This window comes from Castanea sativa, chromosome 8, assembly GCF_040712315.1.
Source record: "Castanea sativa cultivar Marrone di Chiusa Pesio chromosome 8, ASM4071231v1".
In the NCBI taxonomy this organism is placed as follows: Eukaryota; Viridiplantae; Streptophyta; class Magnoliopsida; order Fagales; family Fagaceae; genus Castanea; species Castanea sativa.
The window spans coordinates 30,521,539-30,543,293 of NC_134020.1; the positions used below are offsets into that span (position 1 = coordinate 30,521,539).

A 21,755-nucleotide genomic window follows, 5' to 3' on the forward strand; every position below is an offset into this window, starting at 1 on the left:
AAAAGTGCACCGGTAGCCATTGGACTACATGGCCCTATGTTGAGTTCCGAGACGCAACTCCCCAAACGAACCCGGGTCTAGCAAGGTCACCCCTCCAAAGGACCACATGTGGCCGAGCAACCGAAAAAGTTCCTCGAACAAAGGTTACAATTTTACTCAATATCTATTTATTGGAGGTGAATTTTGACAAATCCACCATTGAATTACATTTTTTCTTATATCTTTCATGCTTGAAAAATTTCTAGTAAATTAAATATCAATAGCTATGTTATCAATAAATTGTTTAAATTGCAATTTTTTTTGTAATTTAAAATTATGCATAAAATATAATCCTATAGATCATATAGTGAATAATATCTGATTGACACCAAATTTGACATGTGTATTAAAAGCGTAAGGAATATGTAATCCAACGTTTAAATTTTCAAAATATGTAGCAATGTTAATGATATTGAGTAAGGTTGTAATCTTATGCTACAACCAATTTTGTAGCTAAACTTTGTCCATAAAGCAAATTAACCGCAGGAATTTGGCCCAGTGAAAGGCCATTATCATCCTGATTCATAGTCATAGGCACAGATGAACAGGAGGACAGAAGCAAAGGAAAGAAAGTTAAAAGTTTTTTAGAATTTAGTTCAGAATATTCTCTGCTTCCTTTGGCAATTAGCCCCAATCAATTGTCAAGATGGATCTTAGGCTACACACAGTCTAACATATAATCCCAGAAGTTAACACTAAATAGTACATAAAAGCAATGAGATAAACTCCAGATGGGATTGGAAATTACAGTAAGAAAATCACAAACTAGACACAGAAATTATACACTTGGTTTTTCTTGAATGAACGACATATAGCACAATCACTCAGAGGACTACAAGTCTACAACTCATGAAACCAAAGGTTACTATTTACTAAAATTCAAATCTCCTCCTTCCACTCAATGGCCACTCATTAAAAGGAAATGAAAAAACTGGGATGGGGGAAAAGCATCAAACCTGGTGCTTCACAGTTCATACTATGTACCCACTACCCAGAAAAGCAGTAGATGCCTCATATACACACCACAAACACTATAGTCAAAGCCAAAAGATATGGAATTAGTATAAAAAGAGCACGTGGGGTGTGTTGCTTTGCTTTGAGTCTTTTGACTATTATGTGATAATGATAGGAGAAATTTTGATAGGACTTTTAGACGGTTTGGTTTGGTGTGTCTTGGCTCGTTTAAGTCAGCAAGACCATACACTAATGGTGTGTAAACGTGCAAAAGCCGTTAGAGAATGGGGCTGCTTACTAATATTAGCCTCTCAATACTGCCCCAAAAGATATATCTAATTGCTGCTCTTGAGTGTTGAGTGTTCACTCTTGAGTCTTGACTAGAAAAAGAAGGATAGGGCATGTCATCATTACTCATCACAAATCACAAATAAGGATAGGGTGTGTCATCATAACTCATCATCCCTAAGGGCCTTTCGTGGTTGTGGAAAGAGACCATTCATGTTTGTTGCATAAGATAATTATTGGTAGTCCCTATATACTTATATGACAAAATTTAGGTGCGAGCTTCTATTATGCAACAATAAGTCAACATAACATTTGCAATTACTAACATGATTTATTATGATTGGCAATTGAATGGTCGTATTGTGATAATTGAGCTACTTGTTGCTAGGACTTTAGCAAGAAAAGAGCTACTAGTTGAAAGCAATTTAAAGTACAGGTCATTGAGGAAACGACGGTTGGTTAGAGGCTTCAGAGGAAAAATGAAAGTCATTGATGCAACAGTAGGTGTTAAGAAACAGTTCTTCTGGTACATTGATAAATGAAGGGAGATACATTGGATTAATTTAAATTGTAGTTCACTTTCTTTTGTTCACCCTATTTGATTCAATTTTACATATTATCTAACGAAAACAATACAAAGAGTGAGATGTTTGAAGGTGACCTCCAATAGTGTTGCATGCATAAGAAAATGAAGCAGACCATATATACAATATAAGCGCTTCAATTCAACCACCAGAGTAACCCATCATTGGAGAGTCCCCAATGGCTTTTTATATGTGTACCATTTTGCAATGACGAGAAAAACTCCCAAATTCAGCACACTCAGCACGGCCAAGAGCCAAAAGAAGTAATCGAGACGACCATAATTTAAATTGTCCGGTATCCATCCAGGCTTCCCATGCCTAGTACTCACTTTGGTAACAATGGTTACAAGTAGAGCGCTCAAGTAGTTCCCTAGTGCCACAGTGGTTAGTGAGAGAGCAGAGCACAAGCTCCTTGTGGCATCAGGTGCTTGCTCATAAAAAAACTCCAACTGCCCAATGAATGTGAAAACTTCTGCACACCCTATGAGGAAATACTGAGGAACTTGCCAAAAGATGGACATAGGAATGTGCTCAAGTGAATAGTAGTTGTGTTTTCTAACAGTCTTAAGTCTTTCAAGTTCCAAAATTGCTGCAGATACCATGGCAAAGATGGAAATGATGAGGCCAATGCCCATCCTCTGGAGTTGAGTTAGGCCATTTTTGTGACCAGTGAATTTTCTAGCAACTGGGACAATGATTCGATCATAGACTGGGACCCAAAAAAGGACACTAAGTGTGTCGAATATTGAAAGAGATGCTGGTGGGATCTCGAAGCTAGAGGGACCAACGTGAATATCCATGGTGTTGCCTTGCAACACAAATAAGGTGCCCATCTGACCATAGACAGTGGCAAAGACGATACCCGTGGCCCATATAGGAAGCAACCGTATGATGGCTTTCAGCTCCTCAACTTGGGTAACTGTGCAAAGTTTCCATGGGTCTACTGCAACCTTTATGTCATCTGTTGGTCCCTCCACGGCTGCCTTGTCAAAGAACCTGAAGAATACAATATTATGTGAGGATTCATGTAAGTCAGGGAAATAGGGGATTCTATAAAAAATGAAAACAGAACTCACCCAAGAAATGGAAAAAAGACTGTCTTACATCTACACAAAAGCATTATGGGGTATTCTAGTTTGATCTGTAATATGGACATGAAATCCTTACGTTTCGATTCTCACAGCAATGGGATGGTTGTTGCAATATTGAAGCATTAATTGATTACATTCTAGACATTGAACTGGGGGGTTCCTATGCTTTTCTTTTTCCTTACTTTCTGTTTGCTTTTGAAGAGAGAATGAAAATTTACAGTTCTTCATTAAGAAATGTTACTTTATTCAGCTAAACAATTAAGATTAGAAAAATCCTGACAAACTAGAGGGGCAGGCTGATTTTGCTCCTAAAGTACGCCAACCCTGTTGGATGGGAGGTCCTTATCCCAGGACAAAGCTATGAAGGTGAGGAAAACTGATTTCGAACTTCTTGCATATTGACTCTCATTGGTAAGCTAAGCTTTTTAGTTTAGAAACTTACTTGAAATCTTTTGTGTGCTCAAGCTTGCGGCTTCCTCTGATAGCAGATTCTGCATCAGCAGTCTCATACAAAACAACAGACTTGTCAGCAGGTACTTCAACCCGGTATTTTCTAATGGATGCTACCACCACCTGACACATGCGTGTCAGAGCGCTACCCCCAGGTTTCTGGTTCCTATACAACCTTGTACCTGAAAAGAAGCTCACTACAGCAATTGCCATGGTCACTGCTGGGATGCCAAAGCCCCATCCCCAACCTACATTGTCTTGTATCCAGACCAACAAGGAAGAAGCAATGAGAGCACCAACATTGATTGAAAAATAGAACCAATTGAAGAAAGACGATTTGTGTTTCTTCTCATCCTCATCGGAATCATCAAATTGATCAGCTCCATATGATGAGACACAAGGTTTAATCCCACCAGTGCCAAGTGCAATCAGGTAAAGTGCTAGAAAACACACTGCAGTTTGTGTAACTGTTGCATGGCAATCTTCTTTTCCAGAACACGTTGGCTTTAGGCCAGTGACTGATGCTGACAGTGTCAAAAGTGTCATCCCCTAGGTAAAATTGACAATGATTTCATCATTTAATGAGCAGGAACACGACTAAAAGACAAAAAGCTCTGAAAACTTGGGTCAATTTTTTTGAGAATCTGTTTATATATGATTGTAAGCCAGGGTAGAGTTGATGAAAGAGGAATAGAATCCTCTCAATTTCAAATGAAACAGTGTACATGCAGCGTCATTAATTAAAATTTTAAATGACGAGGCATATATAAATCTATAGATTTGTAATATTAATTTGAACCATAAAATGAATCTATTTGAAAAAACGGATATTGGAACTGAAATAGGGGAAGAAAGGATTTATTTATCTTTTTACTTTTTCCCTAGCCATTAGGATATGGTTCCTGATGAAGTGAGATTTCAAACTTGTCAATCAAGTGACACCGAAAGCAGAAATCATTCCTAATTTCAGATACCCCATAACGAATGGAGTGTTGAACTCAGTATGCACTTCACCATGATGACTCTTAAATACACATATAGGCTGCAAAGCTTAAGTTTCAAGTGAACCAAACTTACGAAAACATAGATGATGGAGAAAATGGCAATAGTCCAATATCTTCCAAGATAAGAATCAGCAATGAATGCACCGATCAATGGGGTGATGTAGCATGTTCCACTCCAATTCGAGACATTGTTAGAAGCAGTAGCACTGTGCTGATGTAGTCGATTCTTAAAGTAAAGCACCAGGTTGGTGCTCATCCCATAGTATGCCAATCTTTCGCAACATTCATTTCCTGTTGATGAAAGTTTAAACTGATGAGCATCTTATCCAAAGCATAACTAGATTTACTAGTAGTATAAGAAGATGGATTGCAAAATATATACCAAGAATAAAGGGACAGGCCTTCCAGGTTCCAGTTTTGCTTCTATCAGCTGGATTTCCATGGCGATCTACGGTCCCATCTTTCGTGTACTTATCATCATCTTCTCCCATGGTTTTTCAGAAACTTCTTGTGTTTGCTCACTCTTTTTAGGGGATTTACTCAAAAGCCAATCAACTCAGAACTTGAGGTTGAGCTAATAGTACACTAAATAAGAACCACAAAGTGCATTAATTAGAATAATTAATATGCTATCATTTTTGGTCAAAAGATATAAGGGGAGTTTGAAGGGTTTCTCTCCAAACATGTCCTAAAATAAATCCAATTCAAATGAAGCCTATTCTAAGTAGTTTTGCAAATTAACTGCAGGCAATTGGCCCAGTGAAAAGCCATTATCATCCTGATTCATAGTCATATGCACAGATGAACAGGAGGACAGAAATAAAGGAAAGAAAGTTTAGAAGTTTTTAGAATTTAGTTCAGAATATTCTCTGCTTCCTTTGGGAATTATCAAGAAGCCCCAATCAATTGTCAAGATGGATCTTAGGCTACACAGAGTCTAATATATATTTACACATAAAAGCAATGACATTAACTGTAGATGGGATTGGAAACTACTGTAAGAAAATCACAAACTAGACACAAATTATACATTTGGCTTTTTCTTGAATGAATGATATGTACTACAATTCATGAAACCAAAGATTACTATTTACTAATTCAAAGGACAAAACTCACTCATCAATAAAAAGGAAATGAAAATACTGGGATGAGGGGCAAAGCATCAAACCTGGTACTTCACAGTTCATCCTATGTACCCAGAAAGAAAAGCAGTAGATGCCTCTTATACACACCACAGACTCTACAGTCATTAGTCAGAGCCACAAGATATGGAATCTGGGCTGTAATAGCTACTCTCTAATGGTCAAAACCAATGATATGAAAAGTAGTATATACTATTAGGATTCGAAAGATTACGTGGGTTTGGCTTGAGTCTTTTGACTATTCTTGATAATGATGAGAGAGATTCTGATAGGAGTTTTAGACGTCGGTTTGGTTTGGTGTGTTTTGGCCGCTAGTTTAAGTCAGCATGACCATGGGCTCACTAACGCCGTGTATGAGTGCAAAAGCTGCAAGAGATGGGTAATTATTGAAACCCTCTTAGTGCCATAAAATGTATACCCTCTTTTTTATATAATTATAAATCTCACTAATTAAATTTATGGTGAGACTCACAATTTATATGAAAAGAAGAAATATATATTTATTGTGCTCTCGAAGTATTTAATAATTTTGCTTAAAAAAGTGGCACTAGTTGCTAATATCTAGTCTCTCATTACTGGCCAAAAGAAATCTAATTGCAGATGGACGACAAGTTTACTTGCTTCTCTTGAGTGTTCACTCTTGAGTCTTGATTAGAAAGATAAGGATAGGGGTGTCATCAACTCATCATCACTCATACAAATAAGGATAGGGCGTCATCATAACCCATCATCACTAAGTGCATTAGGTGGGTGCAGAAAGAGAGCATTTAAATTTATCTTCAGAGTTACCGACATGATGATCAATTATGATTGATATATAATAAAAATTGTGTCAATATTAGACCCACAAGAAAGTGGTGTCAACAATAAATTTCCAACTTAACAAGTTGTGAAAAGAGTTGTTCCTAGCAATACATAGCAAAGAAAAGGGCTCCATTGTGAACTAGATCAGTTACCAAATGCAAGGAGCCGTGCTGAAAGTAAAGGCAGCAAGTTAAGAGTTGAAAGTATTCATTAAAAAAAAAAAGAACAAAAAGAAGAAGAAGAAGTAATCATCAAAAAAAAGTTAAATGAGTTGAAAGTTGAAAAGTTGGAATAAGGAAAGCAAGTTTGGCAAGGCAATGTTTTTAGTTTTTACATACACACACAAACCAGAAGGGCAAGCTATTTTTAATTTTTTTATTTACTTTGACTGGGTGTGAGACAGAACCATTACATTAAATGGATGAGTATAATTCTTTACCTTATTCACCTTTATGCAATGTTAATGTTCATCCAACTCACTGCACAAATAAACAAGAAGTTTCAACTTTCAAGGCCTTTTATGAAATCTGTTCTAATTGAAGCTTTAATTGGAAAAAGTGAGGAGGCTTTGCAGGGAATGGACAACTAGGGACGTTGAGTTCAAGAAAGTCCTCCAGCCCTGCATGTGTGCCTACCACCAAGATCCGAACAGTTTCTTTTATATGCTATAGGTTTTTTTTTTTTGGGTGAAAATATGCTATAGTATTTAATTGCTTTCATAATAAATCAAATTTATTACTAGTAATTTGTAGAGCCATTGTATAATAATTTCATAAACTACGCTGGCACTCATTTATAATAATAATATCATTACGCTTATATCTCCGTACGTAACGTTGGGTTCACCAATTCTGGTAGTATAGTTCCCATACATTAGCATCAACTAATACTATAATTTTAAAAAAATTGGATTCTTTCAAGATATTATATTTTATTAAAGAAGAGTCATATATATTATAAACAAGCAGTCTTGTCTTGTGTGTATACTGTATAGTGTAATACTCTAATAATTACCGTACATACCACAAATTACGGTAGGTTGATTTATTCCCTTTTTGTTTTGTTTTTGTTGGTTAAGAACTAATTATGGTTGATTACCGAGGGTTTAATAAAAGTTGGGACATTAATTTATTAGATTCAACAATACTTTTTCTTTTATGCTAAAGATATGTCATCATGTGAATGTGATATGAGGCCGCTTTTAGATTCAACAATGCCTAAAAAAAATAAGCCACTGATCCGGTGTGAACATTATTGATTGTTATCATCATCATTATTGATTGTTATATAATAATGTGCAAGCGTGAAAGAACTCAGTGTTGTTGTGCGTTGAATTCTAAAACCAAAATGATTAAATGACAAAAAAAGCCGCACAAGAAGTGGGGCGTATTCATTTGGACTAACGCAACTGTATTGTATTATTATTCTTACATGGTTTGCCTGCCTTGCCGTGTCTAAATTCTTACAATAGCTTAGCTTAGAAAATGTTAAACAGGAAAAGCCAAGAGAGCTTGTCTCTCTTCCTCAATTTCTCCCCTGTCAACTGGCCAACTCTGCAAATTATTGGCATTTTTCCAGGCCTCATCTCAGCCTAATTGAACACATGATGATGTTGTGCACGCAATAAAAAATCACAATAATTTCACAACGATCTTAAATTAGCATGTCACGTCTATGTAAGTTGATATGCAATTTAAAAATATTACGAAACTATTGTGATATTTTGTTGTGTTGAATACGGGAATCATAATAGAGGATGATCTATGAACTGCTATAAACTTAATTGTTGAGTTGATGGGTTAGATCTGAAAAACATTAAATGAGATATTTTCTCATATGTCTTAAGACTTTTGAGTAAAGAAATTTTTTGCTTATATAGCACAGCTTGAATCAGATGAATCTTCCACTTTCGATCTCTTTGAAAGCACCACTCTATAAACGTAAACGATAATGTCTCCTTTGAAAGAGCATCGATTAATTATTATCACTAATCTTCAATATGATCCAATCCCAAACACCCCCATCCCATCCCCTCTTTTTTTTTTTTTTTTTTCTTGCTTTCTTTATTCTTTCAATTTATTCTATGTTTCTTTTGTTTCAATAGAAAACGTTTTACTAAGAAAAATGTTTTTTAGTGGAAAATATGTTCTAAAAAAGACTAATCTGTTTGTTCTTGATCATAAATCATAAAACAATCTCAAAACTATTTTATGTTGTTTGGTTCTCACGAAAATTCATTAATATTTCATGTAACTCCTAAGATGGAAGTGTGGTGAAGGTGGCGACGAAGGCAATAATGATGGAGGCAGCGGTGGACAGGGTAGTAGTGATGCTCATGGTGGTGGTGGTAGTAACGATGTTGGTTGCATAGAAGAATTGAGGGGTGAGAGTAAAAGAGAATTTTTTCATTAAAAAAAAAAAAATCATTTTTATCGCCTATCTGTTGGGTTATCTTTTCATTGACATTGAAAAATATTTTCTATCGACCAAGATTTTCCTTCTTACCAAACTTCAAAAAATACAAAAATATTTGAAAAAGAAATATTTTCCATCAAAACACAGAATGTTAATACATATATTTTTTAACATTTAATCTTTACCGCATCCTCATAAGGCTATAAATAAGTTAAGTCAAGCCAAGGTTACATGTTTAGGATTGTTCATTTAATTTTAATTTGGACACAAGAGGAGCTTGAGTTCATCACCAAATTTGATTATATTTTCAAATTTGGTTCATTTTCTTATCAAATAAACTCGAGCTTATTCAAAAGCTACTTGATTAACTTATTCTTTTTCCGTATATAATAAACACTACGAGTAAATTTTTTTACCCCTTCATAATTCTAGACATCAAAACACTTACATGACACATGTTTTGACCACGGTTTGCTAAGTTATAATTTTGGATCTAATAGACTTGTTATGAGCTACCTTATTCACAAACACATTATATTTTTTTTTTGAGCTCAACTTGTTTAGTAGACTTTAAAAAAAAATTATATTTAATTTTTATAAGAACTTGATTAATAGTTTAGTGACTTAAGTCTAAATTTAGACTTACATTTGACCAATATGCTAAATATACGGGTTGTGTATTATAAATATTAAATTTATGGAATATATGAGTGTGATTTATGTAGCTCAAAAAGTCAATAATCACGTTAATTTTATAAGAATTCTATGTTGTTTTTTAAAGGTAAATGTAGGATATTAGAAAATTATTGAATAGTTTGGTGACTTAAGTCTAAATTTAGACTTACATTTGACCAATATGCTAAATATACGGGTTGTGTATTATAAATATTAAATTTATGGAATATATGAGTGTGATTTATGTAGCTCAAAAAGTCAATAATCACGTTAATTTTATAAGAATTCTATGTAGTTTTTTAAAGGTAAATGTAGGATATTAGAAAATTATTGAATATTCTGGGAGTACCATAAATGCGTACTCTCCTCCTCTCACATGAATTGTAAATCTCACCATAAATTTAATTAGTGTGACCCACAGTTATGTGAGAGGAGGGAGTATGCAATTATAGTACTCCGAGGGTACCCAATAATTATTCGTAGGATATTATAATAAAAACTATCTTAAGCATGCTAGTACAAATTAGGCGAATCTAGAACATCAACAAGGCCTCCACTTCTGGAGGAGGAAATCAAAAACAACAAAATCACAACTCCTTTAATTAACAAGAGCATCAAAATTTTTTAATAGACTCCTAAACACGTGCTCATACTACTATGAGGGAAGTTGTTTACAAATGCCAGAAAAAAAAAAAAAACAAAAAAACAATAGTTTATTTGAACATTCAATGAGTGGGAGAGTTGAGAGTTTTTTTTTTTTTTGGTGGTAAAAGAGGGACAGAATTATTGTTTGGGTTGACTAACTTCTTTAGAGTGACTAAGGGGTTGTTTGAATTTTCAGTTTCCATCATTCATAATTCTATTTCTATCACTCATCACTTAAAAATGGTGGGACCCACGAAGAGAAAGCTTGTTTGGATTTGTTTTCAAGTTTTGTTTCCATCACTCAATTCTCTGATTTTTGAGTAATGAGTTATGGAAACTGAGAACACATTTTAGGTGTTTTTGAGTTATAGAAACAGAGTTTCCATAGCGTTTTGGTAAATAAATACACACTGCTGGGACCCACGGTCAGAGAAGTCACGTCCTTACTTTTATTTATTATTTTTTTCTCTCATTTCTTCTTCACAGACTCACTCAACTCAACAGCTTTTTTGGATTTCATGTTTTCTTCTTCTTTCTTTTTCTTTCTTTCTTTCTTTCTTCTTCATAGACTCGCTCCAATGGCCATTTTTTTCTTCTTCTTCATTCTTTTTTCTTTCTTTTCTTCTTCACAGAAACACATGGGTAACTTTATCAAAAAAAGAAAGAAAGATCATTGGTACCGATTTCTCAAACCTAGAAAATCAAACTCATAAACACATGATACCGATCATACACACTGACAAACAAACACAAACCCACAAACATGTTCTTCCACACAATAAATCTAAAAATTTCTTCTCCAAACACGAACAAAACCCAGAAGTAAGAAATGAAAGAGAGGAAAGGGGTGAAGAAGATGGGTGGAGATCAGCGCTGTTTGGACCCGATGAGGTGGATATTGGCGCTGTTTGGACTCGATGAAAGGAAGAGAATGTAGGGGCGGAGAGGAAGAGAGAACTACTTGCTCACTCCCAAGTGCAGGAGATTGTAGCAATATAATTTTCGGAGTACCGAGGTCGAACCACAAAGAACACGGTAAATTCAAAGAAAATATAATTAAATAACAATTTGGGTGAAGAAGAAAAATAATTTTGCTTGTGACTGTTAACAAGAATAATAATAAAAATTTATTTAAATCAATAATGTAAATACTAGGGCATCGGGGTGTTTCCCTATGTCGATATGAGATTCTTTGTGATCTAAGAAAATATATATTTCATATTTGATTGTTCTTATACAATTAAAAACTTGGCGTAAATGCACTTTTAGTCCTTACATTTTGGCTTTTTTCTATTTTAGTTCCTACATTTTAATTTTACCACTTTTAGTCCCTAAATCAATTAACGCGTTCCATTTTGGTCCTTTTCGTTAACCCACCAACGAAAATTGCTTAGGTGATAAACGGATGCTGACGTGACCAATTAAAAAACAATAAAAAAATTTAATTAGCACTAAAAAATGCCATGTCAGCTTCTATATATATAAAAAAATTTATTAATCCATTTTAACAAAATTAAAAAGAAAAAACAAAATTAAAAACAATAAAAAACATCAATGCAGATCTAATTAATTTTGACCAAGAACACAATCACAAATTTAAACACCAATGCAAGAAGATGAAGCACAAACCCAGAACAAAACACAAAAAACACAAACATTAACGCATCACAAACACAAATAACACAATAACAAACATAAACTCTTCTCCCTTCTCTTTCATCATTCACATTTCCGCACTCTCTCTTTCCCTCCCAATCTACTCTCTCTTTCTCTTTAATTTTCAGTTCTTTTTTTGGGTTTAATCTGATGAAGAAGATGGAAGGGGTTGTTGCTATGGAGTCTTCTCCATAAGCTGCGTGTGAGGACCCAAGAACCAGGTTGAGGCATCAGAATCTCTTATAGAAGGTAATTTTTTTTGTGGGTTTTCATAGATTTGTAATTTCTTTTGTGGGTTTCACCAAATCTGATGATTGTTTGATACTCTGGAGGTTTTTTTTTTTTTTTTTTCAGTGGTTTTATGGATCTATGATATGTGATTTTTTGGTGTCTGGTTGCTTAAAAAACTGATTTTGGATCAAACCCAAGATGCTTTCACAAAGTCCACACAAAACCCACATCTCCAAATAACTAATTTTCCCAAAAACAAATCATCTTCATTTCTCTCAGTCAATTTATCAAACACCCATCTAAAACTCGAGCTTGGTACTACCAAATCAGATCTGATATGGCTTTGAATTAGAGATCCAAAACTAAGAGCAAGCTATAACTGACGATGATGATGAAATTCCGGTCGCTGTGGAGGAGGTGTTCATGCCGACCACAGCGATGGCCATATTGAACATATAACAACATGCCACCGCACAACATTTTGACAACATTTTGTTGGTTGTGATATGGGTTTGAACTTTGTCGTGGTCAGATTAGTGGGTGGGTATGGCGTTGGCGTTCTGGGTTGGTGTTATGGGTTCATGGGTACGGTGGTGCGTTTGGCCATGCTCAATGGTGTGGCCGAGGGTCTCAAGTGAGGTTTCGTGGGTTGCAAATGGTGTGGGCATGGGTTTCAGGTGGGTCTCAGATGGTGTGGCCGTAGGTCTCAGCTGCATTTGGAATGGGTCATACAGGGTTCACGGTGGTTGAGGTTTTATGGCGCTCTGGGTATGTGCTTTCTTGCGTTGGTGTTTAAATTTGTGATCTTGTTCTTGGTCAAAATTAATTAGATCTACATTGATGTTTTTTATTGTTTTTAATTTTGTTTTTTGTTTTTTAATTTTGTTAAAATGTATTAATAATTTATATATATATATATAGAAGCTGACATGGCATTTTTTTTAATGCTAATTAAAATTTTTTATTGTTTTTTAATTGGCCACGTCAGCATCTGTTTGCCACCTAAGCAATTTTCGTTGGTGGGTTAACGGAAAGGACCAAAATGGAACGCGTTAATTGATTTAGGGACTAAAAGTGGTAAAACTTAAAATGTAGGGACTAAAATGGAAAAAAGTCAAAATATAGGGACTAAAAGTGCATTTACGTCTAAAAACTTATGATTCGGTTGAGTTGAGACAATTCAAGAACGCATGATAATCTCAATTAATAATGCGGTTAGAAAAGTTTTCAGAAAAACCCATTCACTTTAGAACCTGATTTCTATTTGAAACTATTAGAAATTCATCTAAACAATAAGAAAAATATGATTGAACTTATTGAAAGCATGCATGGGAGAACTAATATATCAAAAGAAATCTAATTGAACAATCAAATATGTTGTTGATAAAATCTTAGAAAGAATCACATTGAATATTCATATCGTATAGAAGAAACATAACTCCTAGCCCTAGCAAAGAGTTTAGGCTGCCATTAGAGAAAGGAAAATACAAGGTTTTCTCTGCCCAAAATTCATTCTCACAGCCTCCCTTCAAAATCCTAACATAAAAGTGTCCAAAGAAAATAAAACTTTTACTATTTTAATTTCCGTCCAAGTTTACAACAGTAACTTGTGAGTTAATTTCAGCCTTCAAAACTTGAGACTTTCGTAAAACTCAAAACTGGAAAGTTGTAGATATTTAAGTCACAGTTCCAGCCCATCTGACCTTGTGTTAATTGGATTTTTAAAGAGAGAGATATGCTAAAATTACTGATCGATACTCAGATAAGATTTTTCCTTTTCAAATTCTGCCTCTTTGATTTCTTTCCTTATTTGAAGCTTCTAATCATGGTAGACGACCCAAGCACTCCAGCTGCACCTCCTTAGACATTTAAGCATGGTCCTTTAGCTCCACTTAATTCTAGTTTGATCTTCATTCTCTCACAAATTCCTGTAAACTTATCTTTCTCACACAATTTCCTGAAAGTAGAAAATTACACACAATGAATGGCATCTTATTCAAAAAATTATGTAAAGATAAATAATAGGGACTAATGCAAATCATGACTAAATTATACAAATTAAACATAATAATAAGGAGATAACGCCCACATAAATATATAACAAGTATATATTTTAAGGCGTTATCAAGAACCGTGTGCTTGGGTATTTGGGGGAGAGTGATGGAAAAGAAGAAAAAAAGAAAGGAGAAAAGGGGATTTATGGGGAGAGAGAGGATACATGCGGGTAGGCTAATAGAAGCTCTGAGTGAGGAGTCAAGCATGGGTCCCACAAATTAGTAGAAATATTTGAGTGATGAGAAAGCGAAAATATGTGCCAAATGTGTGGGGTTTAGGAAATTGGGGTATTTTAAGTGATAAGTGAGGAGTGATGAGATTGTTTTTTAAAAACCAAACAGCCCCTAAGAGTCTTAAAATTCAACTGGACACTATTTAATATTTTTAATGGAAATATCCGAGAATTAAATTCTCTCTTTTGCCAACTATTGAATGGCAATTCCTATAAAAAAAAATATTGAATTGTAATAATGAAAACCTTTACTCAAAAAAAAAAATGAAAACCAATAAAACAAAAACTCAAAAGCATCTATTTCGAATTGTGAGTTACAGATTCCCATTTGAGTGGCTAGGTAGAGCCCATATCTGAGAGTCTAAGGCTAGTTTGGTTAAGATTTCTAGTATCCTTGTTTAAAATGATATGAAAACTGTGGTTTAAAAAATATTGTAGAAACACGTGTTTACAGTATTCATAAAGTAAAAAAATGTGTTTGGTACCATGTTTCAAATAACATGTTTCAGCGTGTATAAAAACATTATTATGTGTTTGGTATCAATGATATGTGTGTATTTTATTTTTAAAAAGTTGACAATCATTGTATAGTTTAAAATTTTTTATTTGAGGAGAGAGAAGTCAAATTATGTTTTGTCTAATCAAGTGGGCCCTATAGTTTTCAGCATATTTACAAAAGTATCATTAAACAACGTTGTTTGAAAATTGAAAACTTGTAAGAGGAATTTTCTAGATTTTGTATTTAAGCAGTAAATAACCTAAAATGAGCAACATAACTCAAACACTCCAGTAAAAAATATACCTACCAAATACGTTATTTTTTTTAGACATACAGTTTTTAGTGTTTAAACATTGAAAACTGTTATTCAAACACCCTAACCAAAGAAGCCCCAAAACTCGATTACACAAGGTCCCATTGTAGTTCCTCAAATTCATTGCTGCATATGAATTGCAATACCTCGAACTGAATTTTCAGCCGAATCTTTAAACTTTTTTTGCCATTTTGCCTTTGGAAACTTTTGTCCAAAGTAAATATCTTTATCAAATTATTTTCCAAAGGAAGAAAAGTGAAGAAGCCAATAATGGGTGTAGTGAGCCTGCGGCGAGTATGTTTTTTGGGATGGGCCATATAATGCTGTTTTTGGAAAGATGTAATATTGTACTTATGTCTTAGACTCTTTGGGATGGGCCCTACAATTCTGTTGGAAAGATGTAACATTGTAGTACGTATTGGGTTGGGCCATATAATGATTTTTTTTTTTTGATAGGAGCCATATAATGATGTTGGAAATATGTAAATGTATTATTCTAATCTTCTTCTTTTTTTTTTTTTTGAGAAAACGTATTATTCTAATCTTTTAGAAAACACTTATATGAAAATGATAATCAAAGCGGTCGTTTAAAGCTCTCAAAATTGAAACCACAATTTATATGATATGTTTATTAAATATAAAATGACATTTTCATTAATAGGGTTTGTTAAATTTGAACAATGACGGCTCTAAGAATTTTATCCAGAGGGTTCATTAAGAAATATAAGTTAAAACAAAATTTAATTAAAACGAAACTTGACTATATCGAGTTACCAACAAAAAAACATGCAAATGCATAAAATTTTATAATTTCTTTCTACGAGTTTTCATATTTTGAATCATTACAAACCATCTGTAGTTCCTAAAAATTAAATTATATAAAATTATTTCATATTTATTGTGAGGAGTAAAAGGACTCAAGTGGGCATACGGGCCTTTGGACTGTAGCATGGAGGGCCGACCTGCTCCAAAATTAAACTCTACGAATTGGCCCATACGCCGAGGATCCGAGGATACAGCCGAGGGCGAGCTTCTTCTCGGACAGATCCAAGAGAACTCAAAACTTCATTATGAAAGTCAAGGCACAACTCTGGAAAGACTAATGGTTAAAGGGGGACACCCTAAACCTTCTAGATGCACCAATGTTAGAGAAAATATCAAGAGCAAAGGCTGCCACCTCCGCATTAAAGGCTCTGCACCTACCTTCCTGGCCGCATTAATGGGGAAGTGACCCCTGAATAGTAGGGCTGAAACTTCTAGTCACTTTTCAAAAAAGTATCAGGGAAGGAAGTATTTAAGGGGGGTGAAGGCCAAAGAGAAAAGGGGGGGATCCGCAACAAAGAAAGAAACTAAGAATTGTAACTTTTAAGTAAGAAATAGAAATAATACAGAAGTAGTCATCGGCTTACGTCCGAGGAGGCCTATTTACAATTATCTTTTGTTATTTACATGTGTTTTGTAACTCTTAGCCTGTTATCAAGTTCTCAGTACTCCTAACCTAGGTTTCAAGCCCACACTCTACAAATTTTATTGTTTAAGGCTCATTGGGCCTGAGCCCGCAGTTGTCTTTGGGTCCAGGTGCAATTGTGCGCTTACATTTATATTATACATGTACATATTCGCACACATCACAATTCACAAAAAAAAAAATGTTCATAATCAATATTAAACAGACTCACACATATAATAAAAACTTATAATAAATTAGACACTCGCAACTCACAAATATTCACTTTTTATTCTTAGAGTTGAAGATACCAAGATAGTCAGATAATTAATTGAGATGGGATGAGATTCATGAGAGAGAGATCTATATGATCTGTTCTGTTGTTTGGTTTTAAGATGGGCTGATCTGTGTTATTTTAGTTTTGGACTGAATTGACCTATGTTATTGTTTAGTTTTGAGTTGGACTTATTTGGAATTAGGGTGTGCAAAATTTAAGTGAGGATGTTCAAAAATATTTTTTAAAGTAAATTAAGCTAATAAAAAATATTTTTTATATATAATATTTTTATTTTCAAGTCAGGGGTTCAAACTAAACAACACTTAACGTGGCCCCTGAATTTGGATCTGAAAAAGGTCTACTATTTTGTAATTATTAATACCAAAACAGTATTGTTTAGTCTTAAGATTCAAGTGATAGCCTAGCAATAATGATATTTTTTGTAATGCTTTATATTTGTAATACAAACTAGTTTACTTATTTCCTAGAAAATAAAGGGCTTCCTTTCGACGTTTTTAGTACAACTCAACTCTGGGCTCCAAAATGGCAAGAACACATTTCTAGAGGATTACTCAGAGGAACTAAACGAATCTACAAACCAGATACTATTAGTGTCTTGAAATTCCAAAATCATTTGGATATTTTTGCACTCAATTGACGTTGTAGGAACCAATAATGCTAACTTTTTTTCTTTTTTTTTGGAGAAAATAATGCTAACTAAATTCTTTGTGCGTCATTGCATGATAATGATACTTTTGGTCACTTACATATAAATTGGATATAAATCGGAAAATTAGTTTCATTCATGAATCATGCTACAAACTAGAATATTCTTCAAAAAAAATTAGTTTCCACCAAAACAATCCGTAATGTTAATACATGTTATAACATTTAACTTTTACTACATTTTCGTAGAATTATAGATGAGCCAAGTCAAACTAAATATTGCATGTTTAGGATTATTTATTTAATTTCAATTTGGACATAAGCCAAACTTGAGTTCATCATAAAATTAGATTATATTTTCAAATTTGGTACGTTTTCTTGTTAACAATTTATTTGATTAATTTATTGTCTTCTCATATATAATAAACACTACGAGTACAAGTAAATGTTTTTGCCCCTTCATAAACCTAGACTTAAAAACACTTCCATGACACATGATACATGTTTTGGTCACAGTTTTCCAAGTTATAACTTTGAACCTAATAGGCTTATTACAAGTTTGTTCACAAATTCATTATATTATGTTTGAACTCAACTTGTTTAATAAAGTTTTTTTTATTCTATTATTTTTATGTGGACTAGTTTAATAGTTGAGTCTAAACTTAGACTTACACTTGGCCAATTTGCTAAATATATGTCATATTTGTTGTGTATTCTAAATAGGGTAAAGATTTGCTGCAAACTAAATTGCAGCAACTCCTGTAAAATGCACGTGTCAAGTTACCATTTGGTGAAAGGTTCAATCTTGACATGGAAGTTGTCATTTAAATATAAGTCTAGACAAGTGTCTATCTAAGACATTGACATGTGTGCATTTTTGCAGGAGTTGCTGCAACTTAGTTTGCAGCTAGTGGCGTAGCCACTTGAAGACCGAGGGGGTCTAGCCCCCCCCCCCCCAAATTTTTGAAAAAAATATAATTTTTTTTTGAAAATATCCTAAATGATTTAAATTTTTTAAAATAACTTTATTATTTTTGCCCTCCATACCTAATAATATACATATATATATATATATATTTAAGAAAGTCTAAAAATAAATATAATTTCATTTAAATAAGATAAAATCCATAAATACATATATCAACAAAATACAATAATTAAACATTCAGTATCTCTAAAATAAGCACATAGATATTTTAACAATTACCTCAACAAAAAAGAAAAAAGAATTATAATTTTCATCCCAACACATTTATGGTTTACTTGTACATAACAGTAGAAAAATTGAAAAGTCATCAATACTTGATAACTTTAGATCTTTGAAAGAGCGTAGGTTACAGTTTTGAAAAAAAAAATGTTTAACTTTTATATTATTTTATGTTTTGCAACTTTGCCCATTTCATAGTTGATTAAAGATATTAAATTGTTTTGTCAATCATGTCTCATGATTGTTTAATTTTAATTAATACACTTTTGTTTATAGTACATATTGAGTTATGAAGTATTGTGCATTACTATTTTACATTTTATACACACAAAATATATATATATATATATATATATATATATATGTATGTATATGTAAGTAGTTTGAAAACTCAATAATTACGTTAATTTTATAATTATATTATGGAATTTTTTAAAAGATAAATGTAAGATACTATAACAAAAACTGCCTTAAGCAATAACCATTCAAGGGTGGTACAAATTAGATAAATCCATAAAATACAAGGCCTCCTCCGCTTTTGAAGGAGAAATTACCAAAAAAAAAAAAAAAAAACTAAATCTCAACTCCTTTAATAACAGCATCAAATCTTTTATTGAACTCATAAACACATGCACGAAACCGTTTAACAGATTCCAGCAATAAAAACTAAGCAATATTTATTTCAATATTCCATGAGTGAGGGTTATAGACTGGGTTGACCAGCTTCAAAATAACGAATTTTTTTTTTTTTTTTACTGAGAAAGATAGAAAATAAGGAAAAACATTCAACTAGCACTTCTTAATATTTTTAATGAAAATTGCAAAAAAAAAAAAACCTGATCCATATCCTATGGTAGTCCCTCAATGCTCTATATAAATTGCAAAACCTGAAACTGACTTTTCAGCCAAATCTTTTTTTTTTTAGCCTTTGAAAACTTTTGGACAAAGTAAATATCATTAGCAAATGATTTTCCAAAAGAAGAAAAGTGAACAAGCTAAAAATGGGTGTTGCGAGAGTATGTTCTTTGGGCTGGGCCACATAATGCTGTTGTTGGAAAGATGTAATTTTGTACTTTGTCCTTGGGATGGGCCCAATGTTATAATTCTGTTGGAACTTGGAAAGATGTAACATTGTAGTACGGGTTGGGCCATATGATGATGTTGGAAAGATGTAATGTATTATTATAATCTTTTAGAAAACACTCATATGAAAATGATAATCAAAGTGTTCGTTTAAAGCTCTGAAAATCGAAACCACAATTTATAATTTTATATGATGTGTTTATCAAATATAAAATAACTTTTTCATTAATAGGGTTTGTTAAATTTGGATTAGAAAAACAGTTCACTATTTGAAAATACTCAAAATTGCGTTATTTCAAAATTCAAGTGATAGTCTAGTGATAATGATATCTTTTAGAGTGCTTTATATTTGTAATTCGAACTTGTTTACTTCTCTAAAAAAAAAAGATTTCATTTGAACATGTTTAGCAAAATTCAACTTAGGGTTCCAAGAAGGCAAGAACTCATTTCTAAAGGATTACTCAAAGGAACTAAACAAATTTACAAACTAGATGTTACTACTAGACAATAGTGTCTGGAAATGTCAAAATCATTTGGATAGTTTTGTTCCACCTCCGCCAACTCTCACCAATTTGATTGCTGCACGCAATTGACATCGTAGGAACCAATAATGCTAACTAAATTCTTTGTACATCATTGCATGATAATGAAACTTTTGGTCACTTACATATAAATTGGATTTAAATCGGAAAATTAGTTGTCATGATTCATGCTACAAACTAAAATAATACTAATAATGTACAAAAAAAAAATGACACTTTACCTTTCATAATTATCATTAACACCCTTTGAGAGAGAAAGAGAGTGATTGAGCCATAAGTATCAATAGTATAGCCGCCGCCATGAGATTAATTCATAAATGGAGTTGAAAACCAGAGATCAAGAAGGTGGTACCGCGTACCCACCATTTAAAAATCTATAGCTTTCACAGATCCAACCTTTTCCAATCTGCCAATACATGAAAGCCATGTCCCAACTATAAAAAATTTTGTTGGTTAACATCTCTTGTACCTGTCAATTGTCACTTACCGACTACCATATCAACTTGTTCCGAAGTAGTCCTCTCATAGCATGAAACGCATGGAAAATTACCCAACAGATCGGTCGCGTTGATTCCATGGAAAATGTCATTTTTTTTCCTCCTTTAACCATCAATTTTCACAACAGTAATATAATTATTGAGTAATTAAGAGTAATATAATTAGTTAAGAGGAGCTTTTTTTTTTTTTATAGAAATAATTACAACATACTGCTAACTCCGCAACTCAAACCCTTTCTCCCCTATACCCCTAAGCACTTTGTGCATGAGGAAATGTTAATTCAGTTATAAGGTCTTTGACTAGTTAGGAGGAACCTGAATTCAAATATCAGACTAAACTAAAGAGAAATAAACTTAATCTGGATAAAAAACTTGGTTTCTAATGTCCTCTTATTATGATTTGATAGATTTAGTAATGACGAATCAATAAAGAACCTTTTTTTTTAGGAAAAGGAATTACAATAATCTATCCAAAAAATCATTTGTACAGAAAGACTCTCTATTACAACATCTGCGAATGTTTTGTTTGTCTTCCTACCAATAGTCTCAGATTCTATAAATCTTCCTAAATGAATTTCTTTTATAAACTGGAACCTTCGGAATACAGTAGTGAACTCATTGGAACAAACTTTGTTGTTTCAAGAAAGATTTAAAATTTTTATTAGATAAATAGGGATACACAATGATTTTTTTTCCATTTTTTTTAAATAGAGTACAACGCTGATATCTGTGTAAGTTTAGGAAAAAAGCTTCAAGATTTGAACTTTTTAGTTTTGGTATAACTACATTCCTTCTTAAAAGTCCTCCAACAAATAGTCTATACAAATGCACAAGATAGAGTTACCGAGCCGTAGATGTGTTCATTTAACCCACCCACCCAATGAACTTGATCCAACTCATCTTGATTTGACAACTCCAGTTGGTTTTTCATGGGTTGATATAGGTTGGTCTACATTCAT

General features: G+C 33.3%; 1 protein-coding gene across 1 annotated transcript; it reads right to left on the reverse strand.

Moving 5' to 3' along the window:
- Positions 1-1,786: 1,786 nt before the first annotated feature.
- LOC142607148 (protein NRT1/ PTR FAMILY 8.2-like) lies at positions 1,787-5,883 on the reverse strand. Its single transcript, XM_075778572.1, has 5 exons — positions 5,579-5,883; positions 4,793-4,995; positions 4,484-4,701; positions 3,399-3,955; positions 1,787-2,861 (listed from the first exon to the last, which is right to left on the reverse strand). Exons 2-5 carry the CDS (start codon positions 4,899-4,901, stop codon positions 2,027-2,029), a joined length of 1,719 nt encoding a protein of 572 aa, XP_075634687.1. The 5' UTR covers positions 4,902-4,995; positions 5,579-5,883; the 3' UTR covers positions 1,787-2,026.
- Between the last annotated feature and the right edge of the window lie 15,872 nt (positions 5,884-21,755).

Coding starts and splice junctions, on each gene's coding strand:
- LOC142607148 (XM_075778572.1), bottom strand. CDS start 4,901: ATGGGAGAAGATGATGATAAGTACACGAAAGATGGGACCGTAGATCGC. Junction 4,702..4,792: donor GGCCTGTCCCTTTATTCTTG/GTATATATTTTG, acceptor TTTCATCAACAG/GAAATGAATGTTGCGAAAGA. Junction 3,956..4,483: donor TCTCCATCATCTATGTTTTC/GTAAGTTTGGTT, acceptor AATTTTACCTAG/GGGATGACACTTTTGACACT.